General features: G+C 43.2%; 1 protein-coding gene and 9 non-coding genes across 11 annotated transcripts in view; 1 reads left to right on the top strand and 9 right to left on the bottom strand.

The window, feature by feature from the left end:
• The window catches only part of LOC109999627 (nuclear receptor ROR-alpha A-like), an 86,778-nt gene that overhangs the window by 38,107 nt on the left and 24,056 nt on the right, over window positions 1–24,615 (top strand). Inside the window, exon 2 of one of the 2 annotated variants that reach the window (XM_065952585.1) lies at window positions 15,378–15,410. In XM_065952585.1, coding sequence (XP_065808657.1) covers window positions 15,378–15,410 — 33 coding nt within the window. Of the gene's footprint in view, window positions 1–15,377; window positions 15,411–19,793; window positions 20,031–24,615 lie in introns of those variants that run through there. The other variant, XM_020654711.3, reaches the window with a different exon arrangement.
• Window positions 162–234, bottom strand: trnav-uac (transfer RNA valine (anticodon UAC)). The gene has a single exon. It is a non-coding gene; the product is annotated as a tRNA-Val (tRNA).
• On the bottom strand, window positions 1,493–1,565 carry trnav-uac (transfer RNA valine (anticodon UAC)). The gene has a single exon. It is a non-coding gene; the product is annotated as a tRNA-Val (tRNA).
• On the bottom strand, window positions 1,706–1,778 carry trnav-uac (transfer RNA valine (anticodon UAC)). Its single transcript has one exon. It is a non-coding gene; the product is annotated as a tRNA-Val (tRNA).
• On the bottom strand, window positions 1,919–1,991 carry trnav-uac (transfer RNA valine (anticodon UAC)). Its single transcript has one exon. It is a non-coding gene; the product is annotated as a tRNA-Val (tRNA).
• trnav-uac (transfer RNA valine (anticodon UAC)) lies at window positions 2,639–2,711 on the bottom strand. The gene has a single exon. It is a non-coding gene; the product is annotated as a tRNA-Val (tRNA).
• Window positions 2,852–2,924, bottom strand: trnav-uac (transfer RNA valine (anticodon UAC)). The gene has a single exon. It is a non-coding gene; the product is annotated as a tRNA-Val (tRNA).
• On the bottom strand, window positions 3,065–3,137 carry trnav-uac (transfer RNA valine (anticodon UAC)). The gene has a single exon. It is a non-coding gene; the product is annotated as a tRNA-Val (tRNA).
• trnav-uac (transfer RNA valine (anticodon UAC)) lies at window positions 3,282–3,354 on the bottom strand. The gene has a single exon. It is a non-coding gene; the product is annotated as a tRNA-Val (tRNA).
• trnav-uac (transfer RNA valine (anticodon UAC)) lies at window positions 3,495–3,567 on the bottom strand. The gene has a single exon. It is a non-coding gene; the product is annotated as a tRNA-Val (tRNA).

Here is a 24,615-nt window from a genome sequence, read left to right as displayed (position 1 = left end):
GACATGATGACCACTACACTATAGAACCTAAACTTTCAAGGTAGATGACGGCTAGGTGACAGAGTGCAGTGCATGTGTCAAAATATATTTGGGCACTGGATTGTCATTGTCTGCACCATGTGACAGAGTGTCCTTAGACACTGGGTCACAAGGAAGGTACTTAGTTCCACTGGGGATTGAACCCAGAACCTTCTGCGTGTAAAGCAGACGTGATGACCACTACACGAAAGAACCACATGGATGAAGGTAGATAACCCCTAAGTGAAAGAGTGTAGTTCATGTGTTAGTGTCAAGATATATAGGGTCACTGGATGTGTTGTCTTTGTCTGCACCATGAGCTAGAGTCTCCTTGGACACTGGGTAACAAGAGAAACATTTGGTTCAACTGGGGATTGAACCCAAGACCTTTTGCATGTAAAGTAGACGTGATGACCACTACACTATAAAATGTCATGGCTCTAAGGCAGATGACAGCTAAATAAAAGAGTGCAGTTCATGTGTAAATGTTGAAATATCATCAGGCACTGGATTGTCATTGTCTGCACCATGTGATTTAGTCTCCTTAGACACTGGGTCACAAGAAAGACACATGGTTCCACTGGGGATTGAGCCCAGGACCTTCTGCGTGTAAAGCACATGTGATGACCTCTACACTACAACCTTATGGTCGTAAAGCAGATGAGTGCAGTTCATGTGTAAGTGTCAAGGTATTTGTAGTTGCTGGATTGTCTTTGTCTGCTGCATGAGACAGAGTCTTCTTAGAGACTGGGCAACAAGAGACACTTGGTTCAACAGGGGATTGAACCCTGGACCTTCCGCACGTAAAGCAGATGTAATGACCTCATCACTATAGAACCTCAGGGTTGCAAAGCAGATGATAGCTAAGTGAAAGAGTGCAATGCATGTGTAAGTGTCGAAAGATGACCGATTGTCTTTGTCTGCTGCATGAGCTAGAGTCTCCTTAGACACTGGGTCACAAGAAAGACACATGGTTCCACTGGGGATTGAGCCCAGGACCTTCTGCGTGTAAAGTACATGTGATGACCTCTACACTACAACCTTATGGTTGTAAAGCAGATGAGTGCAGTAAGTGTCAAGATAGTTGTAGTCACTGGATTGTGTTTGTCTGCTTCGTGAGACAGAGTCTTCTTAGAGACTGGGTAACAAGAGACACTTGGTTCAACTGGGGATTGAACCCAGGACCTTCCGCATGTAAAGCAGCCGTAATGACCTCATCACTATAGAACCTCAGGGTTGCAAGGTAGATGACAGAGTGCAGTGCATGTGTAAGTGTCGAAAGATGACCGATTGTCTTTGTCTGCACCATGAGCTAGAGTCTCCTTAGACACTGGGTAACAAGAGAGACACTTAGTTCAACTGGGGATGGAACCCAGGCGTTAAAGATATTTCAAAATATCTCTGGTCACTGGATTGTCTTTGTTGGCTGAATGAGACAGAGTCTCCTTACACACTTGGTAAAAAGAAACCCCCATGGTTCCACTGGGGATTGAACCCAGGACATTATGCGTGTAAAGCAGACGTGGTGACCTCTACACTATAGAACCTTATAGTTGCAAGGCAGATGACCGCTAATTGAAAGAGTGCAGTTCATGTGTAAGTTTCAAAATATCTTAGATCACTGGCTTGTCTTTGACTGCTGCATGAGACAGAGTCTCCTTACACACTGGGTCACAAGAAAGACACATGGTTCCACTGGGGATTGAACCCAGGACCTTCTGCGTGTAAAGCAGATGTGATGACCTCTACACTATAGAACCTTATGGTCGTAAAGCAGATGACCGCTAATTGAAAGAGTGCAGTTCATGTGTAAGCGTCAAAATATTTTTGGGCACTGGATTGTCATTGTCTGCACCATGTGACAGAGTGTCCTTAGACACTGGGTCACAAGAAAGACACATGGTTCCACTGGGGATTGAACCCAGAACCTTCTGCGTGTAAAGCAGACGTGATGACCACTACACTATAGAACCTCTTGGTTGTATGCCAGATGACCGCTAAGTGAAAGAGTGCAGTTCATATGTAAGCGTCAAGATATCTGGGGTGACTGGATGTGTTGTCTTGGTCTGCGCCTTGAGCTAGAGTCTCCTTAGACACTGGGTCACAAGAAAGACACATGGTTCCACTGGGGATTGAGCCCAGGACCTTCTGCGTGTAAAGTACATGTGATGACCTCTACACTACAACCTTATGGTTGTAAAGCAGATGAGTGCAGTAAGTGTCAAGATAGTTGTAGTCACTGGATTGTGTTTGTCTGCTTCGTGAGACAGAGTCTTCTTAGAGACTGGGTAACAAGAGACACTTGGTTCAACTGGGGATTGAACCCAGGACCTTCCGCATGTAAAGCAGCCGTAATGACCTCATCACTATAGAACCTCAGGGTTGCAAGGTAGATGACAGAGTGCAGTGCATGTGTAAGTGTCGAAAGATGACCGATTGTCTTTGTCTGCACCATGAGCTAGAGTCTCCTTAGACACTGGGTAACAAGAGAGACACTTAGTTCAACTGGGGATGGAACCCAGGCGTTAAAGATATTTCAAAATATCTCTGGTCACTGGATTGTCTTTGTTGGCTGAATGAGACAGAGTCTCCTTACACACTTGGTAAAAAGAAACCCCCATGGTTCCACTGGGGATTGAACCCAGGACATTCTGCGTGTAAAGCAGACGTGGTGACCTCTACACTATAGAACCTTATAGTTGCAAGGCAGATGACCGCTAATTGAAAGAGTGCAGTTCATGTGTAAGTTTCGAAATATCTTAGATCACTGGCTTGTCTTTGACTGCTGCATGAGACAGAGTCTCCTTACACACTGGGTCACAAGAAAGACACATGGTTCCACTGGGGATTGAACCCAGGACCTTCTGCGTGTAAAGCAGATGTGATGACCTCTACACTATAGAACCTTATGGTCGTAAAGCAGATGACCGCTAATTGAAAGAGTGCAGTTCATGTGTAAGCGTCAAAATATTTTTGGGCACTGGATTGTCATTGTCTGCACCATGTGACAGAGTGTCCTTAGACACTGGGTCACAAGAAAGACACATGGTTCCACTGGGGATTGAACCCAGAACCTTCTGCGTGTAAAGCAGACGTGATGACCACTACACTATAGAACCTCTTGGTTGTATGCCAGATGACCGCTAAGTGAAAGAGTGCAGTTCATATGTAAGCGTCAAGATATCTGGGGTGACTGGATGTGTTGTCTTGGTCTGCGCCTTGAGATAGAGTCTCCTTAGACACTGGTTAACAAGAGAGACACTTGGTTCAACTGGGGATTGAACCCAGGACCTTCTGCGTGTAAAGCAGACGTGGTGACCACTACACTATAGAACCTTATAGTTGCAAGGCAGATGACCGCTAATTGAAAGAGTGCAGTTCATGTGTAAGTTTCAAAATATCTTAGATCACTGGATTATCTTTGACTGCTGCATGAGACAGAGTCTCCTTACACACTGGGTCACAAGAAAGACACATGGTTCCACTGGGGATTGAACCCAGGACCTTCTGCGTGTAAAGCAGACGTGATGACCACTACACTATAGAACCACATGGATGAAGGTAGATGACCCCTAAGTGAAAGAGTGGAGTTCATGTGTTAGTGTCAAGATATATAGGGTCACTGGATGTGTTGTCTTTGTCTGCACCATGAGCTAGAGTCTCCTTGGACACTGGGTAACAAGAGAAACATTTGGTTCCACTGGGGCTTGAAACCATGACCTTCTGCATGTGCAATGTAGTGAATTTGTTGGTCCAAATATTTGATTTTTTTGAGTTGAGTTGGTCTTGAACTTGCTCAAACCTGAAGCTCCACCAGCTCATGGATTTGTCCTCTATGGCTATACCCAGCTGGCCTCTGTGTTTAAAGCTGACGTGATCACCTACACTATAGAACCTCATGGTACTTTATAATCGCTATAATGGAAGCATTCAACCACACTCCTAACACTACCAAGTAATAGTGACCACTATACTATAAAACCCCTGTTTAATGTCAGTTCACTGATTTAAGTCATTATAATTGGGATGCATTAACAGGAACAACCCAGGATATTTTGTTTTACCTTTGCACAGTAATTCGAAAGGGGTTTAGCTAAACCATTTCAAGATATTTTTCTTAATATTGACCCTTGGTTGCGTGGGAAAAGTCTGGCTTAGACGTAGCGATGTTGATCATGCCAGTCTTTAACACCAATGATTTTGGTGAGGGGTGTAGGGTTCCTTGAATTAAAGATACATGTGTTTTCCAGGAAGCATGGATTCCTCTGGGGATCGAACCCAGAACCTTCTGGATTAAAACATGATGTGATAATCTCAGCAACACTTCTGCTTCGAATGAAGAAACTAAATATGACAGTTAAAGTTTAACCGTTCACCAACCACTGAAGTCATGCCTGATGGAACAGCCCTGATTATAAAGCTGACATGTCATCTCAGCCTTTTGGCAACAGGACAGAGTTTTGGTTACACCCGTTACACCAGGTCCTTCTGTGCATAAAGCAGTGATGGCCACTACACTGTAAACCCTATATCTGAGACTATCAAACATGATTGATTACAAATTGAAACCTCTTGGCCTTTAATTGACCCTTTTCTCTTTCTCTAATTATGTTATTAAACACCTTCTTCTTCATCTGATCTGAACAGGCTGCAGTCAATCTTACACACTAACACTATACTGAAGCGCTGCAATGCATTCTTTCACATGTGCAGGGCTTTCTGGTCATATATGAGCAAGCAGCTTTGAAAAGAGCATCCATCGGGTCCATATGGGGGCCCTGAGGGCGAGAAGGCGATAGTGTGCTTTTGTGCATGTGTGTACGTATGTATGTCTGTGTGTGTGCAGTGTTTGAGAGGAGGGCACACAGAAGGCTGAGCCGCATGTTTCGGTCTCGATACGGAGTCCAACATGGAGCATGTTTAATATATTCAGTCATGGGAAGCAAGAGAGGGGGGTCATATGATCTGAAGCTTCTAACTGCGTGCCAAAGCCCTTCGTTGTTGTCAAAGTAAGTCGAAGTTGTGCAGCACTTTCACAGCTACACAACAAAACACAAGCATAGTAGTACAAGTATTAAGGGTCTGCACTTAGCTGTCATCAGCATAAAGAAAACAACATCTTTATACAAGCATGTAGAGTGAAAATAATACCCAGGAAAGAATGAGAAATATCTCATTACAGCATGAGGACTGCACAGTGCTTTTTACCTCACAGCGAGGAGGTTCCTGGTTTGAATCCCTGTCTGACAGGATCCTCTCTGTGTGGAGTTTGCAAGTTCGCCCCGTGCATGTGTGGGGTCTCCCCTGGCTTCCTCCCACAGTCCAAAGACATGCTCTTTTTGTTGTTTGATAATTTATGCCTGTTAATATTTTTCTATGAATCATCTTCTGATGCAGCCGCGTTTATACTCTGTGGACACTTTCCAGATAAATGCACAACAGGGACTTTTCAGTGACCGCAGACACCTTCACAGTAGTGTGTGTGTGTGTGTGTTTGTGTGTTTATGTGTGGGTGTGTATTGGTTGGTTGCTGTGACTTCCCAGGCTCACGTACCTGAGGAACACAGTGTTTGGAGCTGCTTCGGTTGCAGCAGCAGTGTGTCAGTTGTGTTTGGCTGCTGGTGATAAGCTGCTGCTCTTTCATGTGGGAGAGAATGTTACTGTGGTTAGACAGGAAACAACTATAGGGGCCCTGAGTGTGTGTGTGTGTGTGTGTGTGTGTGTGTGTATGCCCTGTTGTCATACGTAAAACTTGTATTTACCCTTACAGCTGAAACCCGCAAACTGCTTCAGTGTGCACAATCCGAAAACACAAATGGTTTCACTGAGGATTGAACCCAGGACCTTCTGCACGGACAGCAGACATAAATGGATGGATGGAAAGATGGATGGATTGATAGATGGATAAATGGATGGATGGATGGATGGATTCTGTGCTGTTTTTACTGCTTTACTGTAAAGGCAGATTACAGAATAAAAATCTAGACATATTGTAAAGTGTGCAGGATACATGATTCTTTAATAGAATACTTATTTTATTTACTTATTCACATCAAACGATATTTTTCTTTCTTTCTTTCTGTTGTGGTTTTACTTTGTTAAACCTCTTTCCTGTGTTGCATTTCAGATGGTGATTGTGTCCAAGCAGCATCAGTGTCAAAGCCTTCCTCTTGTCATTTGAAAACAAGTCACCCGAAGTTCACTCACGCTTCAGTCTGATCCTTCAATCTCATTTTATCTGCTCCATCTTAAACCCTCCGTTCGTTCGATGCTACAGGCGACTGAAGTCAGCAAGAGAAAGGATGGCTTCTTTTTCCTTTTTGTTTGGAGCTCCCTGATGTGCAGCGATGAAATGACTTTGGCGGCTGCTGCTAATGCGCTATAATTGGTACGAGGAGCAGCTCGCTCTGAACAATTATAAGAAACAGGAGCTGTAATCTCTGCCGAGACTGCGAGCGAGACAGATCCTCTCCATCTTTTGGTGTCGGCCTGCTGTGCTTTATATTGTTCACAGCTTTCAGACACATGAAGCAGGAGAGGCTGCGCTTCCTGACAGCGCTGGTTGTACCTGCTGCAGCCCCGAGGACTTTGAAGCATTTGTAGTCTGTTTGTAGTCTTTTTGTTTTCAGTTGTGAGAAAGACAAAGTGTCAGTGAGCAGAGTGATACCTGGAAAAAAGCTCCAGCTTATCTTCTTAAAGAGAGACTACAGTATTTTAAAAATGGGCAACATTTTTCTACATATGTTGATGCCTAAATGACCAACAGATCTAAAAGGTTTTGGAATTGTGCCAGGGGATTCATGCTTATGACACACACTGCTTATAAGTGCTAAAATAAATATTTGTGTGTCGGACTCATCTAAAATTGATCCCAGACTTCATGGACCGCCTATTGGAACTACTATCTGCACAGCAAACCTTTAAATGCATCCAATATTTACATGATAAACTCCTGAAAAGGCAAAAACAACAACACAGCTGTGAGGTGAAGCTCCGTCAATAAACTAACTTGGATGACACCCACCGTGGAGCGACCACACCCTATATGAATACCTTTAAGCATTAATGTAATTTAGAGATATATAGAAATTGAACCATGTAGAGTTATATTTACAGAAATGAAACTGTTTTTCATACCAGTCCTTTAAACATCGCGGTCTACAAGGATCCACTCTCCAGCCTCTAGTGGCAACTCAATGAACTGCAGTTTTTGGCCCAATCCCAATCTCCTCCTTTTTTAAAAAAATAAATAAATTGGGGGCATTAGAGTTGAAAATCAGGTAGAGAGAGAGTAGGGAATGACATGCGGGAGGGGAGCCACAGGTGGGATATGATCCCGGGCCGCCTGCTTGGAGGGCTATAGTCTCCATACATGGGCGCGCCACCAGCGCCCCCCAATCTCCTCCTTAAAGCTCTAAACCTTCACAGACTTCCATGGCGTCTGCAGGGGTCTGCCTTGTTTGAGTCAGAAACAGCTTGTGATAAAACCTGCGGACCTCCAGCGGACAGGAAATATTTATGATTAATCTGCTAGTTAGCTTGTGTTTACAGAGAGAGAGAGCAATGTGGCCGTTCTGTGTATCTGGGCCGTTCATATAAGACTCCCGAAATCCACATATATCTGACCTAGCCTCCGTCTTTGGGAGTTTTCTAATGAAGAGTGAATGCTGTGTCCTGATTTCACTCATACAGTGTGAGCCGACATTTTACCCTTAATTTTATACTATTGTAGTGTGTGCTGGGGTTAACACATAAAGGCAGAAGCCTCTTGACATGAAGTGTACTCAATTGGGACAAAACACCGTTCAGATCTTTTACAAGATGACCACATGAACATGCGTCCCCTCTGCTCTCATGTCACCCTAACATGGCAGCGTCGGTTCAGTTGATTCGGCGGGTTTGGGTGCAGATCGTGGAGGAGCGGCAGCTGTGAGCCCTGCGCCTTCCTCACTTCTGAGACGTGTCAGGAAGTCGAGACACTCTGTGGTTGGAGAGGCAAAACCTCTGAAGTTATTTGAAACCGACAGAACAAAAGTAAATCAAAGGCTTTTTGAAATCAAAATAGAAAAATGTGCAGTGGGAGTTGAATGAAATGACAATGTCATATAAGAACAAACCCGAAAAAAAAAACTTTTCATCATTGGATGTTTCTCCCCCAAGAAATGTCTTGTCAAGGTGAAAAAGACAGAAGCACAGATTTTCTCTGCAGCTGCAAGAGAGGTTATGATGTGTTCTGGTGCCTCGCAATAAAGTCTGGTGTTCCAACATTATTTTAAAGAGGATCACGTCGATATACCGGGTCAACTTCATGAATATGGCGGTGTTAGTGACTAATACAAACATAAAGTTTTCGAACTCATTTCTAGAAGCTGGAGCAGACCAGCAGCTCCTTTCTTCAACACAAAGAGCATTCTGTGATCGTCATGAGCTTGTCATAGCTTTAAGGGCATGATGCGACTACAATGTCGGTTTAAAAAAAAAAGAGAGAGGATACTCCCTGCAACATTTTCACATCAGCTCCCTGCCCAGGAACGTCCCGAACCAACCAAAACAAACCAGAACAGTCAGAGGACACGGCCTCTGTAGACACAGTCACCACCACACATGTACGGAGGCCCAGAAGGGACGATGGAGCGACAATTAGTTTAGTTTAAAAAATTTCAAATTTTTTTGAAAGAGGAGTCAAACCGGAAAATAAAATGAATAAAAAATAAAACACATGGTGAGGTAGAAACCCACGAGGGCTTATCTCAAAACCTCACTTTAAGAGATTAAACAAAGTTAAAATAAAATACAGTAAAAATAATAATTAATTTTTAAGAAAATAGCCACTGATTCCCTCTTTAATCTAAGATGTGCTGCCTTTATGTTTTTGGAACTTAAGCTAAACACTCTTCTAAGAATTGTTTGAAGCGCAACCTCTCTCTCAAGTGTGACTTTTTTATCACTTTCATTATTTCAACCCTTAAATATGTCAAATAAAAAGAGCCCAGGTTGAAATATTCCAGATTATTCCAAAGCCTCCTGCTTCAGAGCAATACAAACCAAGATGTTTTCAGACTGCACTTAAAAATTTCAACTTCAGATATAAAAACCTACATCGCAGCTGGGCCAGTAAGTGAGACACATAACAAAAGCAGACAGTTAACTGAAAAATAAATGAGCTGGGAGTGTGTTTGCGTGAGTGAAGTACTGGTGGGAACACAACCAGAGACACACGATGAAACACAATGTTTGTAGTAAAGCTCTTCACTGAATTTGGAAATATTTGAGCTCAGCGGGAGACCGTTGTCCGAGCTGGGTTTCTTTTCACCCGAGAGATCTCTTCCTCCTTCTGCATCCTCGAGGCCCGGCTCCTCGTCTTGCACAAATGTTTCTCCCCCGCTCCATCCATCAGAGCCCTGAGGGATCCGCTCGCCATGTCGTCTGCTGCTTCTTCTTTTTCTTGTTAATGCGTCCTCTCTCCGCTACAGCGTCCGGCCCCGGTCAGACCCTGCAGGGAACGCAGCTTCTGTGAACCTCATGTGTTTTCCGTATGTTGCTGCCTTCTGCTCAGCTGATGAATTATAGAGCGAGCGGGATGACAGAGAGGCCTCAGGTTTAAGTGCACATTCAATGTTTGATCAGATTAAGAATGCAACATCATGTCAAATGCATCTGAGAGACGGATCAAGAGAGAAGTGTTCAGAGCAAAGGAGAAGCAGATTTTTATCACGGCACCATTAAATACAAAGACTGGACCAACTGTCAGGAATCAAGTGATATGCATGCCGCCATAAATCCTTGAATGCTTTGTAGAAATGAAAACCAGTGTTGAGATTGTTCTGTCAGCCTGACTTCTGTAAAGAAATCAATCAGAACTGCACTGATGCTGATTTCAGCTGATGAGTTGACATGTCAGATACAGTCAGATTTTCACTTCCTAAAATCAGTCAAATGAACAGGCGCTCCTCAACTAGAAGGAAACATCAGTGCTTTAAGTCCATCATTTCATACTGATGTGAGCTAGATGTCTCTCTTTTTTTTCTGCCAGTACTTCCTGCATTTGTCATCATGTCGCTGCAGCTTTGAGATTTTTTTAGCCTGCAGGAACCTGATGTGTTTCACTTCTTCATATATGTAGCATAGTTTGCTCAGATTTTGTCAATAAATCAATCTCGAGACGCGAGACGAAAAGAGCATATTGGATAATATGCAGGAAGGATTTCTCCTTTGTATTCCTCTCGTTCCTGTTGTCCACACTTCCTTACCGCTGAGGTGGAGGTCGGAGCAGGCCGTGCATTAATAAAAATAAAAGATAAAGATAAACTTGATCCCCCATTGGGGGAAATGTCTTTGTTACAACAGCTCAAAAACAGTAGTATAATTAATAAAAATAGCAAAAAGTTAAAAAACAAACATATTTACATTAATTACAAAAAGCAAGAAATTACAATATAATGAGGATGGCGGTGGATTGGGGGATGACATACAGTATATGGCGATCAGCTGATGGAGGTGTTGTAGTCAAGACCACGTCAACTAAAACCAAGAGACCAGAGATCGAGACTAGACCGAGACATTTAGGGATGGAGACCAAGTTAAGACCAAGACCATAAACATCACTGAAAAGTCGTCATCATGTGTCCAGCAGGCGTTTCACTCCTTTAGACCGTCACACTCAGAAGGTTGCTGACATAAACAGGGGATCAAAATTTAACGATAACTGAATTAATTTTTTTTTTCCTTCTCATCACAGTAATGACGTGGGAAAAATATCCAATCAGTGGTGATCTTGACCGGTCTTGATTTAAAACCCGGATTCTGTCCAGTCTGAGACCAAGACAAGACCGAGTAAAAATGCTTTTCGATCCTGAGACCTTCAAAAAGTGGTTCAACCAATTTCCGAGTACTACAACACCAGATTAATCCGGGAGGGAGACTATTCAGCTTTTGTCTAACCAGCATGGATCATCTTTAAACACCTCTGGGTTAAACTTGTGTGAGAACAATTTGTTTTTTTCTGAAGTAAAGATGTATTTTGGGGACAATGAGAACATTTGTACATGCTGCTGAAGCGATCTGTAAGCGCTCTGTTCATATCCCAAACAGAGAGAGTCCCTCCTCTCCGAGCAGACCAGCCGGCAGTCACAGTCGTCTCCTCTCCTCGGTGAAGCTCTGAATATTTCAACAGTGAGCTGCAGGTTCTGGGTCAGTGTGTCAGTGTGTGATCCGTCTGACAAACTGCACAAAAAACCAAGAGAGGGGCAGAGAGGAGACAGACGAACCAAGAGGAGGAACTTCAAATCACAGAGCAGCTTTAATGATATCACAGACAGGACTCAGAGTTTAGAATCCCGGTTATCAAAGTTTTGATCATCTTCAGGATATGGTGTTTACATGCACACAGAGAAACCCTGTAGCCATGATGAGTACTATTCTGGTTTCTGATTACTGCATCTTATCTGTGCAGGCGCCTGTGAGGTCTAACATTTGTGTGTCCTGAGGTGGTCAGCGGATGGTGACCAAGCATCCCGTCACAGATTTTGTCATTTGAAAGTAGCTCGATCAGAGCCACTTCTTTTCTTCTGATGTTACTTTCTGACTTTCCCAGCTGGTTTGAGGTTTTGTGAGAGAGCAGCTGAACCTGTTCTGTTACAACGTGGATTTGTTGACAAACAGAGGGTGGTCGAAGCCGTCTTTGCAAAAAAACAAGCTAAACAACCACGTTGACTGATATTACCAGATTTGATTTTTTTTATAACTGTGAGCATGACGACAAGAGGGCGTGGCTAAATGACAACATTGGTGAGGCTTATTAATTACACGCTAGTTGAGATCGGTTTGTAAGCTTCCAAACTTGCAGACCGACGAGGAAAGAGACGACTTTTTTGGGGGTAAGATGGATTCTTTTATTTTTTATTTATAACAAATCTGAGCGACAACTCGACTTTCTGCAGCCGGTAAAGCTGCTAAACGCGAGACAACGATGACACCGATGACACCGATAACGATACAGCCGAACGTTACCTCTCAGTCTGTTCCGAGTAATATCTGCAGGGATGTACACCGGTCACTCTCTCCTTTTCACTTCTTAGCTTCATCCGTCCTCTTCCTCTCAGCCTCAGCTGTTTTACAGAGACGGGCAACTGGCTGCTTTTTATAAGCAAAGGCTGCTATGTGAACTAGTGCTGTAAAGCCATACACACCTCTCAGGAGATGACTTCGGCCTTAAAGACGGCCAAATATCACCGAAATGAAAAGCTGAGGCACACAGAGATTTGTATTTAAAAACCTGAAAAGACGCAAAAAATGACCACTGAGAAAAAACAACTCTGACACAGAATGTCTGCAAAGAAACGCAGGAACAATGTTGAGAATGCATCAGGTACAGTCCAGGTGTCGGAGACGGCAGAGACGGATTCTCTCATTCTCAGGTTGTTGTTTTGATTCACATCATTTCCTTCCTGGAGCTGACATCCTGAATGATGGTGGGTGTTTGTGCAGCAGCTTCCTCTCCTGCAGTCCCGGAGTTGAAAAGGCCACGACTAATGAATATTCTAATCTGGCCTAGATTCTGTGATAAAGTCTTGTTAGGTGCCTGATGACTTCCCCCCCCTCCCATTATCATGTCTTTGAAGTACGTGTGGAGTGTGTTTGCGTGCAGGCAGGATTAATTTTTTTGGGGGGGGCAGTCAAAGGTCGTCAGCAGATAAACGATGCCGCTCGCCCATCTTGGAAACAGAGAGCGAGTGTTTTTCTGCTGATGTTGTTGTTTTTTTTTTTTTTTGCAGCCGCAGGATATCGTTTCCAGGTCAGCGTCTGATGATCAATGAAATCATCTGGATCGTTAATTTCTCGGTTCTGAGGAATAAGTGTTTTGTGCTCCTTGCTCAGGTTTTCTCAGTAATACCACAGCATGCTCTGTGTTCGCTCTACCAGGAAGGAGATGAGATCAGGACGCCGTCGAGCTGTAGGCGTGAGGTGTGATCTCAGTGCTGAATGGAGGCGATGGAAACTGAACACCAGAGATCCTTTAGCACAGATATTCACGAGGGATGCAACAGTTCTCAACACAATATTGAACGCTTCCATTCAAAGTATTTCTCTCTGAATTGGGGCGAAGCTGACAACATTGGGGTCAGATTTTGCGCATTACTTTAACATGACCTGCGGTGAGGAGAGGCTGCAGTTGGAAGAAACACCGCCGTCTTTTATATGAGTCGCGTGATGTGTGTACAGCTGTCTTGTTGCATCCCTTATATTTACAACACTGACTTGGTTCTTTAAATGACTTTCTTTCTGAAGTATTTTTCATCAAGAAGGAAAACTGCTTTTGAAAAAAACCACCCAGGACGTGGTCTGCTTGTTAGTTCAGTTTCAGACTGCACATACTTTGTGGATTGCGACTGTGGCTCAGTTGGTACTCGGTTGTCTCAACTAGAAGGTTATGGGTTCAATCCCCAGGACCTGCAACCATGACACTTAACTGTAGGAAACAATTAGTTGATTCTGAAGGTCACTTTACCCAGCAGTGTGTGACCTGTGGTGTAACAGTTCTTTGAGGAGTCAGAAGATTAGATGAGAACTAAACAAGCTCAAGTCAATATGTATTATTTTTACCACTGCACACTTTCTTTTTATCTCATTTGCACATTTTGAGCAGCAGCAAAAGCAGCGTCAACATTAGATGAAGTTAGTATTGATACCCTCTGCAGGTAAACCTGAGAGTAATGTCTCATTATAACCAGAAACTGGCTCGTTTCAGCTCCATTATTCAGCTCGACCTGGAAACAAAAAGATGCCAACAGCCATGAATCATGTTGCGGGGCCCCCAGGGGACTGCCGGTGACCTGCAGAAGGTTACATTGATCCATCAAGGTCAATTTCCTTTACGGTTTTTAATAAATTGTTAGAACTGTTCCACTGTTTCTGTCTTAAGGTTTGGGACAGTTTGAGGACAATCTGCTGTCACTCATGAAGTTAATCTGGTTCTTCACTGTTCTCCTCTTCAGTCTGCAGGACTCAGCTGGACATTAACTGATCTGTTCACTCAGGTAGAAAACATGAAGTGTGACCAGAAATAATGCAGGAAAGGACCCGAACAAGAAACGTGCTCAAACTAGGATCAATATTGGAGATGCTTTTGAAAAATGGAGCGAGGTTAGAACGCAGAAAGGTTTACAGACCGATGCAGAGCTGGATAAACACTGAAGCTTCAGTGTCCATGACATGGCAACCTGGGAGACCGCTCTCTCTGATGGTTTGAATTTGGACTGCACTAGGTGTCAGAGTTACATATTGCTCCTTTAATATGGACAATGTGTCCCTAGCCATTTACACATATTCACTCCTGAAAACAACCTGGATAGATTGAGATAAGGCAACAGTCCCTGTTATTTAAAAGTAGCAGGAGAAAACCTCTGCAGGCTCAGGGAGAGGGCCCAGGTGTGAACCCAGACCCCCCCCCCCCCCCCCCCCGCAGTAGGACGACGGTGTCGAACACTGCATCACTGTACCACCCTGATGTAAACTGGTGCATACATCACAGATTACAGTAGAAATTGTGAAAACAACATAAATAAAAATAAGAACCTAACAAAAGTTTTATTAGCCTCAGGTGACTGAGGGACTAAACAAGGAGACGCAGCGCTGCACGTCTGCCTCCACAGGCTGCTCGACATTGATGAAATATCCTTTCGTGTGTGTGTGTGTGTGCAAAGGCAGACGACCAGATGGCTGATGGGAGGAGACTTGACAGGAGAGGTGAACTTTACCTGAGGCGGAGAGCTGAATGAAAAAAACAAACAATTTACTAAATCAAATCTGGTGTTTGAAATAGTTCGCAGACTGTGCTGTGGAGCCTTATGCTGCAACACCTGTTGGTTTGCCGTGATAACTGGTCTCATATCTGGCAAACAGAGGGGCGTCCAAAACGTCCAAAATGTGCATGACATGGTTCCTATTTGTCTTTTTTGCACATAGTAGCTCAAATAGCCGTGCAGTTCTTCTGTGAAATAGGCCCTCTTTTTTTTAATTCAATTCAATTTTAGGCTGTATCGTTTTGGTCATCGGTCAAGCCGATTCATGTTTCACTGAAATCTTGAGATGAGATCTTATTGTTCTTGAAAAGAAACTGGAAGTTCTGGTTCCCCTATGAAGCTGCAGAAAACACAAGCTATCCTCATGTCATCGTTGTGCAACAGAAATGCCTGTTGTGTTTTTTAATGCCTCTACTTTCTGTTTTTAAATGTTTTCAAGTATGTGAGCTGTGGAGGAGAATTTCTGTCACTGTTTGAACAGACCTTAAAGTTAACCCATTTGTCTAAAGAATCTCTGTGACTGAGATCAAACGTTGTGTCTTTGTTTCTGTGTTCCAGGTTCGTCAGCTGCTGTAAAGAAGACTCACACATGTAAGTGAACAGTTTGTTTTTTTAGCTCTTTATTCTCTTAAAGGTGGAGTCAAGAGCATTTTGTGTTGCAGCTTGTAAACACAACATTCAAACTGGGCCCCTCCTCCTGGGCTCATCGCCCCCCTGCAGGACGTAGTGTGTACGTTTACTGCTTGTAGCTACACTGCAAGCTAACACATGCTAGCACAAGCTAACCGCTGGTGTTTGTCACCTGACTGTCCAACAGGAAGCAGACCAACTCCACGTCCACAAAAACCAACACAACGTTCACCCTCGTTTTAGAACAAGATTTGTCAACTTGCAGTTTCGCCTCACTGTGATTATATTTTCTCTTCTTTGCCGCTACGTCCGTCATATCTGCCTGTTTTGAATCCAATCACTAACTTGTATCCACTCCTAAACTCACCTGCTGCGCTGTCATTGGCTGGAGGAAACACACCAGCTCCGCCCAGAAACGTCCCGAGTCAACCAGAACAGTAAAATCCAGTCAGAGGTCAGAGTCTCTGCAGACACAGTCACCACCACACATGTACGGAGGCCCAGAAGGGACAAGTCAGAGGCTTTACCTTTGCACAAGTCTGTATACTACAATTACTTCTGACTCTACCTTTGAGTGATGATGATTGTGCATGTGCAAAACCAATCCCCTTTGCTTATTCAGCAGCCCATAATCAGTACACACTAGACTTTACACTCACTGAAGGCAATCTTTTTTTCCTTTCTGTGCATGACTGTTTGGCTTCAGACTTTCAAAAGTTCTCGTCAAGTAGCCTACTCAAACTGTGAACTGAAAAAAGTCCCTGCTTGAAATCATTGCACAGACGTTTAACGAGTGCATGAAATGGCGTCGGTGTGTTTTGAGGAGGACTAAAGAGACAAAGACAGAAACTGTAAAACAATACAGCAACAATATCCCAGTGTAAGCACTGGGACTCTTTGAAGATGTGAGGGGAGGGTTTTCTTTTTTGTTGTTGCAGTTTTCATGCTTTGTGGATTACTGGAAGTAGATTTTTTTCTCTTTAGATTGAAGAGAATTACCAGAATTTGACAGTAAAACATGTAAGAGTTGCGAGTGTGAGGGATAAATGAGAATAAATGTGTGACGGGGGACTGCTGCCAGAGCGGTGTCTCTCTCATTAGAGCTGATAAGGAGGGGATAATGGATGTGAGGGCCTCGTGTGGCCGACTGAGCGTGGGACGATCGGAGGGAGAAGAGCTGATCCTTCAGGCAACAACTCGTATCGTGCCGCTGTGATTCTATTGACTGGCTGTGATGGGGGGGGGGGAGGGGTGGGGAGGGGGGATGGGACGAGCCTTTCCGAGCGTAAATCGTCCCCCTGTTCTGCCAATTTAGAGGAAGAATGAAGCTCCTGCTGCGCCTCGGTTTGCTCTCCCTGCTGGCAGGAGTCGCTCTCGCCTGCAGCCCTCTCGTCTCAGATTCACTCTGCAGGCTGTTTTCACGCAGCTCGCTCATTCTGGAGGAAGTTCTGCTGCTCGGTCAGGAGGTAGTGGGATGTTAGGTGAAATGTCTTGTCTGCTTCGACTGCAGTCTTTCACTTTATTTTTGAAGGATTTTTTTAGTTACTTATTTATTCTTAAAGACCCTGAGGAGGTTTTTGCCGACTGAAATTGATATTGGTGAATCTTTTTTGGGCCACTAAAGGCAGGGTTGGTAATTTTTATCCAGATTCACTTTTTAAGATTTTGGTTGAAATTGTCTTTATGTCCTGACAGAAATTAATAACTCATGTTCTCTGAAAAAGGAACAAAGAAAATCTGTCATCTGTAGCAGTTGTAAGCCTGTAAAAACTTCGACCAATGTCTACCACGAGGTACCGATCTGATGAACCAATCAGGCGCCTCCCTGTCTCCCTGCTCGTTCTCTACCCGATGCATGCACGAGCCCTCACTGTGAGTTTACTTACCGCTGAATGAGACATGAGACGACGTAGTTTCTACACAATGCAAAAGATGAGCTGACGTCCACTTCTGGAGCAACGGTGCTCGTGCAGGTAAGTGAGGGGGCGTGGCTTATGAGGGAGCACAGAGGGGAGCACATAGGCAGCCACAATCTACGCATCTGTCAGACCATCGACAAAGGAACAGCAACTTTTACTGTCCTTTCACTTACCCAGAACTTCCACCAGATACCCGCTCTGCTCTAGTACAGCTCGGCGCTCCCTCGTCCATCAACACCCACACGCTTTGTTCCCAGAGCGCCACACAGCCGGACAGCTGGAGGGCGGAGACTAAGGAGGTCCTGAACAACAGCGCAAGATAATTTGATGTATTTGGTATTAAAAAAAAAACGTATAAACACCCTTTATAAACAAAACAACAAACACACACACAAAAGGTCAATGTTCCCAGCCGTCAAAATTGAGTCTTTTATTCTGAAAATAAACCAGATGTTTTTCATTTTGTTTTGGTGTCTGACTTCCTTAACCGCTCGATCTGCTCTGTGGTAAATTGATGCGCCGTGTTTGAGAATCGGGCAAAAATGGAAGCCTTGGTGGTGCTGGTGGCACAGTGGGTGGTACGTGCGCCCCATGTATGGAGGCTGTGGTCCTCCAAGCGGGCGGCCCAGGTTCAAATCCGAACCTGTGCCTCCTTTCCCGCATGTCTCTCTCTCTCCCTGATTTCCGACTCTGTCCACTGTCCTATCTCTCCAATAAAGACACAAAAAGCCAAAAAATAATAATAAATCTTTAATAGGAGCTTTATTGTCATTGTATTTAGGAACACAAGGAAACTTTGCTGGCAGCAATCCTCTTCTTCATATGTATATGCAAAGTTATGTACATACAATAAAGGTTGTTCTAGATTGAGAGGCAGTAGCTATAAATAAGCAGACATAAATAAAACAAAATTGTGCAGTGACTGGGTCAATAAATAAACTGTTATAGTGCAGCGACTGATTTAGTGTATAAACAAATAAACAGTTGTATGGCAGTGAATAAATAAACAGTGAGTGCAGTGACTGATCTGTAATAAAGGTGTTGTGCAGTGATTGAGTTCTTATAAAGAGACAGTTATAGTGCAGTGAATTAAATAGTTATTGCACACAGTACGTACCGAACAGTTAGCAGCAGTGGGTTCTTATTGCACAGTTTAAGTAGAGTCATTATTGAACATGGGGGTGGGGGGTGGGGGGGGTTATGGGTTGAGGAGTTTGTCCACAGCTCTGGGAAAGAAGCTGTTCCTAGTCTGTTTGTTCGTGTGCGAATGGTTCTGAGTCTGCCCGAGGGAAGCGTGGTGAAGATGCGGTGTCCGGGGTGAGATGTGTCCTTTTTGATGTTTGAGGCTCGCTTGTGAAGGCGGCTCGAGTGGGTGTCTCTGAGGGACGGAAGAGGGGAGCCAACAATCCACTGTGCCGTTTTGATGATCCGCTCGAGATCTTTCTCTTCTGCTGCAGTGCAACTGGAGTACCAGACAGTACAGCCGTACGTCAGGATGCCCTCGATTGTGCAGCAGCAAAAGTCCCTCAGTAGATCACGAGGGCGTCTGTTGCACTTTAGGGTCCTCAGGAAAAAGAGGCGTTGCTGTGCCTTCTTTATCAGGTGTGCTGTGTTCAGGCACCAAATAGGCGCCCTATCATATGCTACCTAATTCACATCTGGTGGAATGAAACAGTTTACTGAACTCTCCCGATCATAATGTTCAAACAGAAACGTCCCTGCTGCACTAACGTACTCAGAGTTGTCCGTTTGAGATGTGGTGACACGGGATGCTCGTTGATATCAGGTGTGAACGTGTCCCGTGTGGTTATAAATACTGAAACCCTTTCTGCTGCTGCAGATTTGATTCAAAAGATCCAACAGGCAGCGTCTGCAGGAAGCACTTTGTTTTTTGTAAGAAGACTTAATAGAAGATGTGATAAATGGTTGTTTAAGCGGACACACTGGTTCTGTGCTGCTCAGAGGATGAACGGAGGGATGTGATTGGTGGACAGCTGATTTGTGCTGAGGCGGAGGTTCTCTGTGGTTTCATGGCTTCCTTTTTGGTTGTTTTTTCTCTTTGTTTGTTCGTTTGTCTCCTCTTCTTAGAAAGAAACCTTTACACGTCCTCTTCTTCTTTTGAACTCTTTTTTTTAGAAACCACAGCGTCAAAAAGACGGCAGCACACACACACACACACACACACACACACACACACAATGTGCTGTTAGGTGTAAGATTGTGTGTGTGTACCTGTATCACACTTGTGCATTATAAAAAAAAAATAATAAGAATGTAGAAAGCTCCTTCATCAGGATCTGAATGTCAAAAGGTACAAGACTGATAAAAACAGACAAAATCACAATTTTATGAGCAATTTAAAAAACTTCAGGACTTTTCTGAGGCATGAATTTGAACTATAATTTCATCAGAGAAATTATCTCCTCTCTCATTGGCTGACAGCTGCGTCAGTCAGAGGGGCAGGCCACGGGGGTGGGCGGGGCATACTGGTGACCTCACAGTCACATGGATCCTCATGAGGTGCGGAGAGCAGCGGAGTGTCAGAGCAGAGAGAGAGAGAGCTGCTTGTGTTCATACTCACACTCACAGAGGCTCGTCCTGTCAGCGTCTCCTTCATGACTCTGGATTATAAATATGTATTTTGTGATTTCTGCCATGAAAGGTAAGAATTAAAGTCCGCGCGCGTGTGTGCGCACCTGTCACGACTCTCCATGAAGCTCGTCACGTTTTATTGACAGTTTCTGAAATGTTTTGTTTTGCACAAGTTGAATCAAAGATTTCTGTGACAGAGACGATGCTCCACTCTGTCTCTTTCTCTGCAGCAGAGTGTCTGCGGGTAGTTCGTGTTGTGTTTGAGGTTTTAGTGTTTTACCGTGAAACTGTTCGCTGCCTCCTGCAGACCAGTAAAGATATTAGTTTCAGCGAGGAGTTCATCAATCCTTCTACTCCAATACCTTTTTTTAATATTGCCCATATTTTGAATGTTTTACTCAAATACATGAATTACAGTTTTTACTGTTAAACTGTTAAAAATATACAATTGTCGTTTTATTGGGGAAAAATGCAACAAGGCAGTATAGACTGGACCATTGTGCATAGTGGCTTTTACTTATTTTTTTTATTTTTCTGCATTTTAAGGCTGTTTTGATGCTATTGATTTATGTTGGACTTTTCTACTGTGGCCTTGAAGGCAAACCACCAAATACAAATCACACAGAACTTACTGCATAAATATTTAAAGACGCAAAACACATTTCATAAATGACAAAAAAGCAAAAAGGAAACATGTCAGGATTAAAAACCAATTTGACAAAAATGCAAAAGATTTTGTGAAATTAAAAAAAAAAAACGTAAATGAAACCTTTATTGAAATATATTTTTATGTTTTGAAAATCGTTTTTCCCTCTGATAAATGTTCTTTGGGTTTAAAGAAGCTTATTCTTAGTTTATCACATTTTTTAATCAACTTCTGTCCTTCTACTCTAAAACCTTTTTTTATATATTGAACATATGTTTATGTTTAACTTTGTGAAAAAAATTAAAGCACCCGCTAACTGTAACTTTTAAGACCAAAAATACCATTTTGATTTTATAGCAGTATAGGCTGGACCAGTGTGCATTGTGTCATTTTCAGGCTGCTTTGATGTTCATGATTTATGTTGGACTTAAAGCTACGGTGGCCCTGAAGGCCGACTGCAAAAAAATAAAAATCACACAGAACGCAAAATACATTTCACTTATTGCAAATGCTGCTTAAAAATATGCAAACAAATTTAATAAAAACAGCAAAATGATTCCCTTAATTCAATTCAAATCAATTCCAATTTATTTGTTTAGCACATTTCACACAAACTTAAACTCCAAGTGCTTTACAGAAGACAAAGATAAACAAACACATTTAAAAAAAAAAAAATGAACAAGTGGATTCAAGAGGTCACTTTAAACCAAAACACTTTTATTAAAGGAGCATGCACATTCCCATACTAGTGTGCATACAGGAACCATACACAAACCACATGTACACACACACACACACACACAGACACACATGCACGCACACACACAGACACACACACGCACACACACGTAGACACACACAAAGATGAACTAGCAGCCAAAGGCACGTTACAAAAGCAACGTTTTAAGACCGCTCGTGACGTTTCTACAGCGGGTCAGCGGGGAGTTTGTTCCTCAAAACTGCATCAGGTGACTAAATGCACCGTCACCAGATTTCATCTGAACTAAGTTCATGTTTCAATCGACTCAAAAACATTTCAATTAATAGCAAATAAATCTGTAAAGATGTTCAAAAATATTTTGTCAAAATGTAAAAAAAATCACAGAATGTTTCATGAAAGGACAAAAAAACTCAAATAAAATATTTTCACATTTTGAAAAAGGTTTTAGTGTTTTATAAAAGGTTTTTGTTTCATGAAACATCGGCATGTTTTGTGAAATGTTCGTGCAATTCATGAAATCTTTTTGCATTTTTTGAAATCTTTTTACATTTCATTCTGGATGATTTGGTTTTGTGACGTATTTTTGTGATTCATGAAATGTTTGTTTTAAAATGGTCCTGAGCTGGACTCGTTCCTGTTAGAGGAGCACGTTGATTCATCATTTGAAATAAGTAACGCGTCTTCGTCCTCCAGCTGTGGGTTTCAGAGTGGACGTGTGTTGTTGTTGTTGTTGTTGTTGTGTTTACTGAGGAGCCTCAAGAGAGACGACACCTTCACTGATCGTGTAAACGCTATTTTTAGAGATGTCAGTGAAATGAATTACACTGTAAAGGAGAGTGGTGTGTGTGTGTGTGTGTGTGTGTGTGTGTGTGTGTGTGTGTGTGTGTGTGTGTGTGTGTGTGTGTGTGTGTGTGTGTGTGTGTGTGTGTGTGTGTGTGTGTGTGTGTGTGTGTGTGTGTGTGTGTGTGTGTGTGTGTGTGTGTGTGTGTGTGTGTGTGTGGACGTTTAAGTCAACGTAGCAGTGGACGTTCATTTGAAGATCACACACACACACAAGGACAGACAATTAGAGTGAAGGGACACATTTTAATGTATTTGTTTTTGTACTGTCAGAGTTTTACATTTTCTCGATTTACCGGTCGATCTTCGTTCCAACCCTCCCCTGATGGTCCTGAGTTTTGTGTTGTGACCTAAAGAATAAGATCTCAGATACAAGTGGCCTAAATAAGTTTCCTCTGGAGGGTGTTTGGGCTCAGCCTCAGAGATAGGGGGAGGAGCTCAGACATTCAGGGGGAGTCCGTTGAGGTGGTTTGGTGCAGTGGCTGTTCAAAACACAGCTGAACAGAAACTTAACGTTGTGGACTTCCCTCTACACTATTTAAATCTACACACAGGATGATGGTTTCAAGATTTTCCCTTTGAGAAATCCCCAAAAAACAGACTGCGTCGTTAATGCCAGTGCAACTTCTATTAGGATTATAAAGCAATTTTACATAAATTAGCATTTTCTGCTTTACATATTGCCCCCTGGGGACAAGTCAAGTTTTTCAAATTGAATTAAATTGAATCAGTGAGATGTGTAGTGAGTGAGATGATAAAGTGACCTTACTATATGATCAGACATTAAGGAAACATGCTATGTTGAAGTGCTGGCTTCTCTGACAACAAAGCAGCAGCCAGTATGTCCTCCTTCTAACTTTAGATTCTGGTCCTGAATGCTCTGGATTTGTTTGGACCAGAGAAGGTAGGAGGTTTTAAGGCGATCTGTACCTCGGTTTGCCAGATGTGAGAGCAGTTATCAGGTCAAACCAACAGGTGTTGCAGCGATGGAAGCGGGCAAGAGAAGTGGTTCAGATAGAAGTGATTGTACCCGACCTAAAAAGCCTCTGCATGTTTCTAATAAGCTCCACGAGCAGAAACGTGCTCAAACTAGGATCAATACTGGAGATACTTTTGAAAAATGGAGAGAGGTTAGAACACAGAAAGGTTTACAGACCCATGCAGAGCTGGCTAAACACTGAAGCTTCAGTGTCCACCACATGGTGACCTGAGTGAGCATAGACTCTAGAGAGGAGGGTGGGGGGAGACAGATCTCTACAATGTTTAGAATTTAGACTGCAGTACCCATTTCAAACACTAGGTGTCAGAGTTACATACTGCTCCTTTAAACTGCCTCAGTGCAGAGTTCTGCCTTTCCTGCATTATTAATGCTTTACTATGGAAAGTAAATGGTTACCCAAAATGCACTTCACTTAAATAGCAGCCGTTATTTATTTAGAAGGGTGTTAGGGGTTGTGTTTCTCCTTAAGGAAACAACTTTTCTTTCATTTAAACTGCACACATCTGGATTTTCCTAGCTCTGCAGAGTGTGTGTGTGTGTGTGTGTGTGTGTGTGTGTGTGTGTGTGTGTGTGTGTGTGTGTGTGTGTGTGTGTGTGTGTGTGTGTGTGTGTGTGTGTGTGTGTGTGTGTGTGTGTGTGTGTGTGTGTGTGTGTGTGTGTGTGTGTGTGTGTGTGTGTTAAAGCTGTCTGGTCCAGATTCACAGTCTGCGAGAAAGCGCTGCAGGAGGCATTTAGCCAGCCTGTTATGTCAGAGGATTACAACAGGCGGCAGATTATTTAACTGTTCTCTGCAGGGACGAGTGACATCATTTCTACCTCAGCTGCTCGCACACACAAAGAAACTGATGACAGTGATGAGCTGGTGAAAAGATTGCACGTATCCGTCTTCTTCTACCCCTCACATGAACTGAGCTCTTCCTGCGTGTCTGTTTGGTTTCTGTTCTTTACAGGTGAAGTTAAGGCAGAGGGAGGTGGTAATGAGTGACAGATTGGGGGTTTTGGAGGTTAGACAGACCTCCTGACTGGAGCAGGAGGAGACAGGCGGCGGTGGACTGGTCAGCGCAGCAGGTCGAGCTGAAAGGTGGGGTACAGGTCGGGAGAGTGGGCAGCATGGTGTCCTGCAGCCTGCTGAGACCAATCACACACCAAATCAGCAGAAAAAAAAAAAAATACACTGAATATTTGAGGTCTCGTGGCTCTGGTCAGGACAGAATGATACTCGGCTTTCTAGGGTTTGAGGTGCGTAAATCAAGCATCTGATAATATCAAAGTAAATTCCATTGATGTGAACAGTGTGGAAAACAACCCATTAACTACCTCCTATTTCATCAATCAATCATTATTTGTATAGCGCCAATTCATAACAAGTGTTATCCGGAGAAGCTTTACAAAAGAGCATATGGGATAATATGCAGGAAGGATTTCTCCTTTGTATTCCTTGCGTTCCT

The sequence above is a fragment of the Labrus bergylta genome, chromosome 3 (genome assembly GCF_963930695.1).
Source record: "Labrus bergylta chromosome 3, fLabBer1.1, whole genome shotgun sequence".
NCBI classification, from domain to species: Eukaryota; Metazoa; Chordata; class Actinopteri; order Labriformes; family Labridae; genus Labrus; species Labrus bergylta.
The sequence above is the reverse complement of the archived record's forward strand: the minus strand, read 5'-3'. Positions and strand labels throughout refer to the sequence as shown.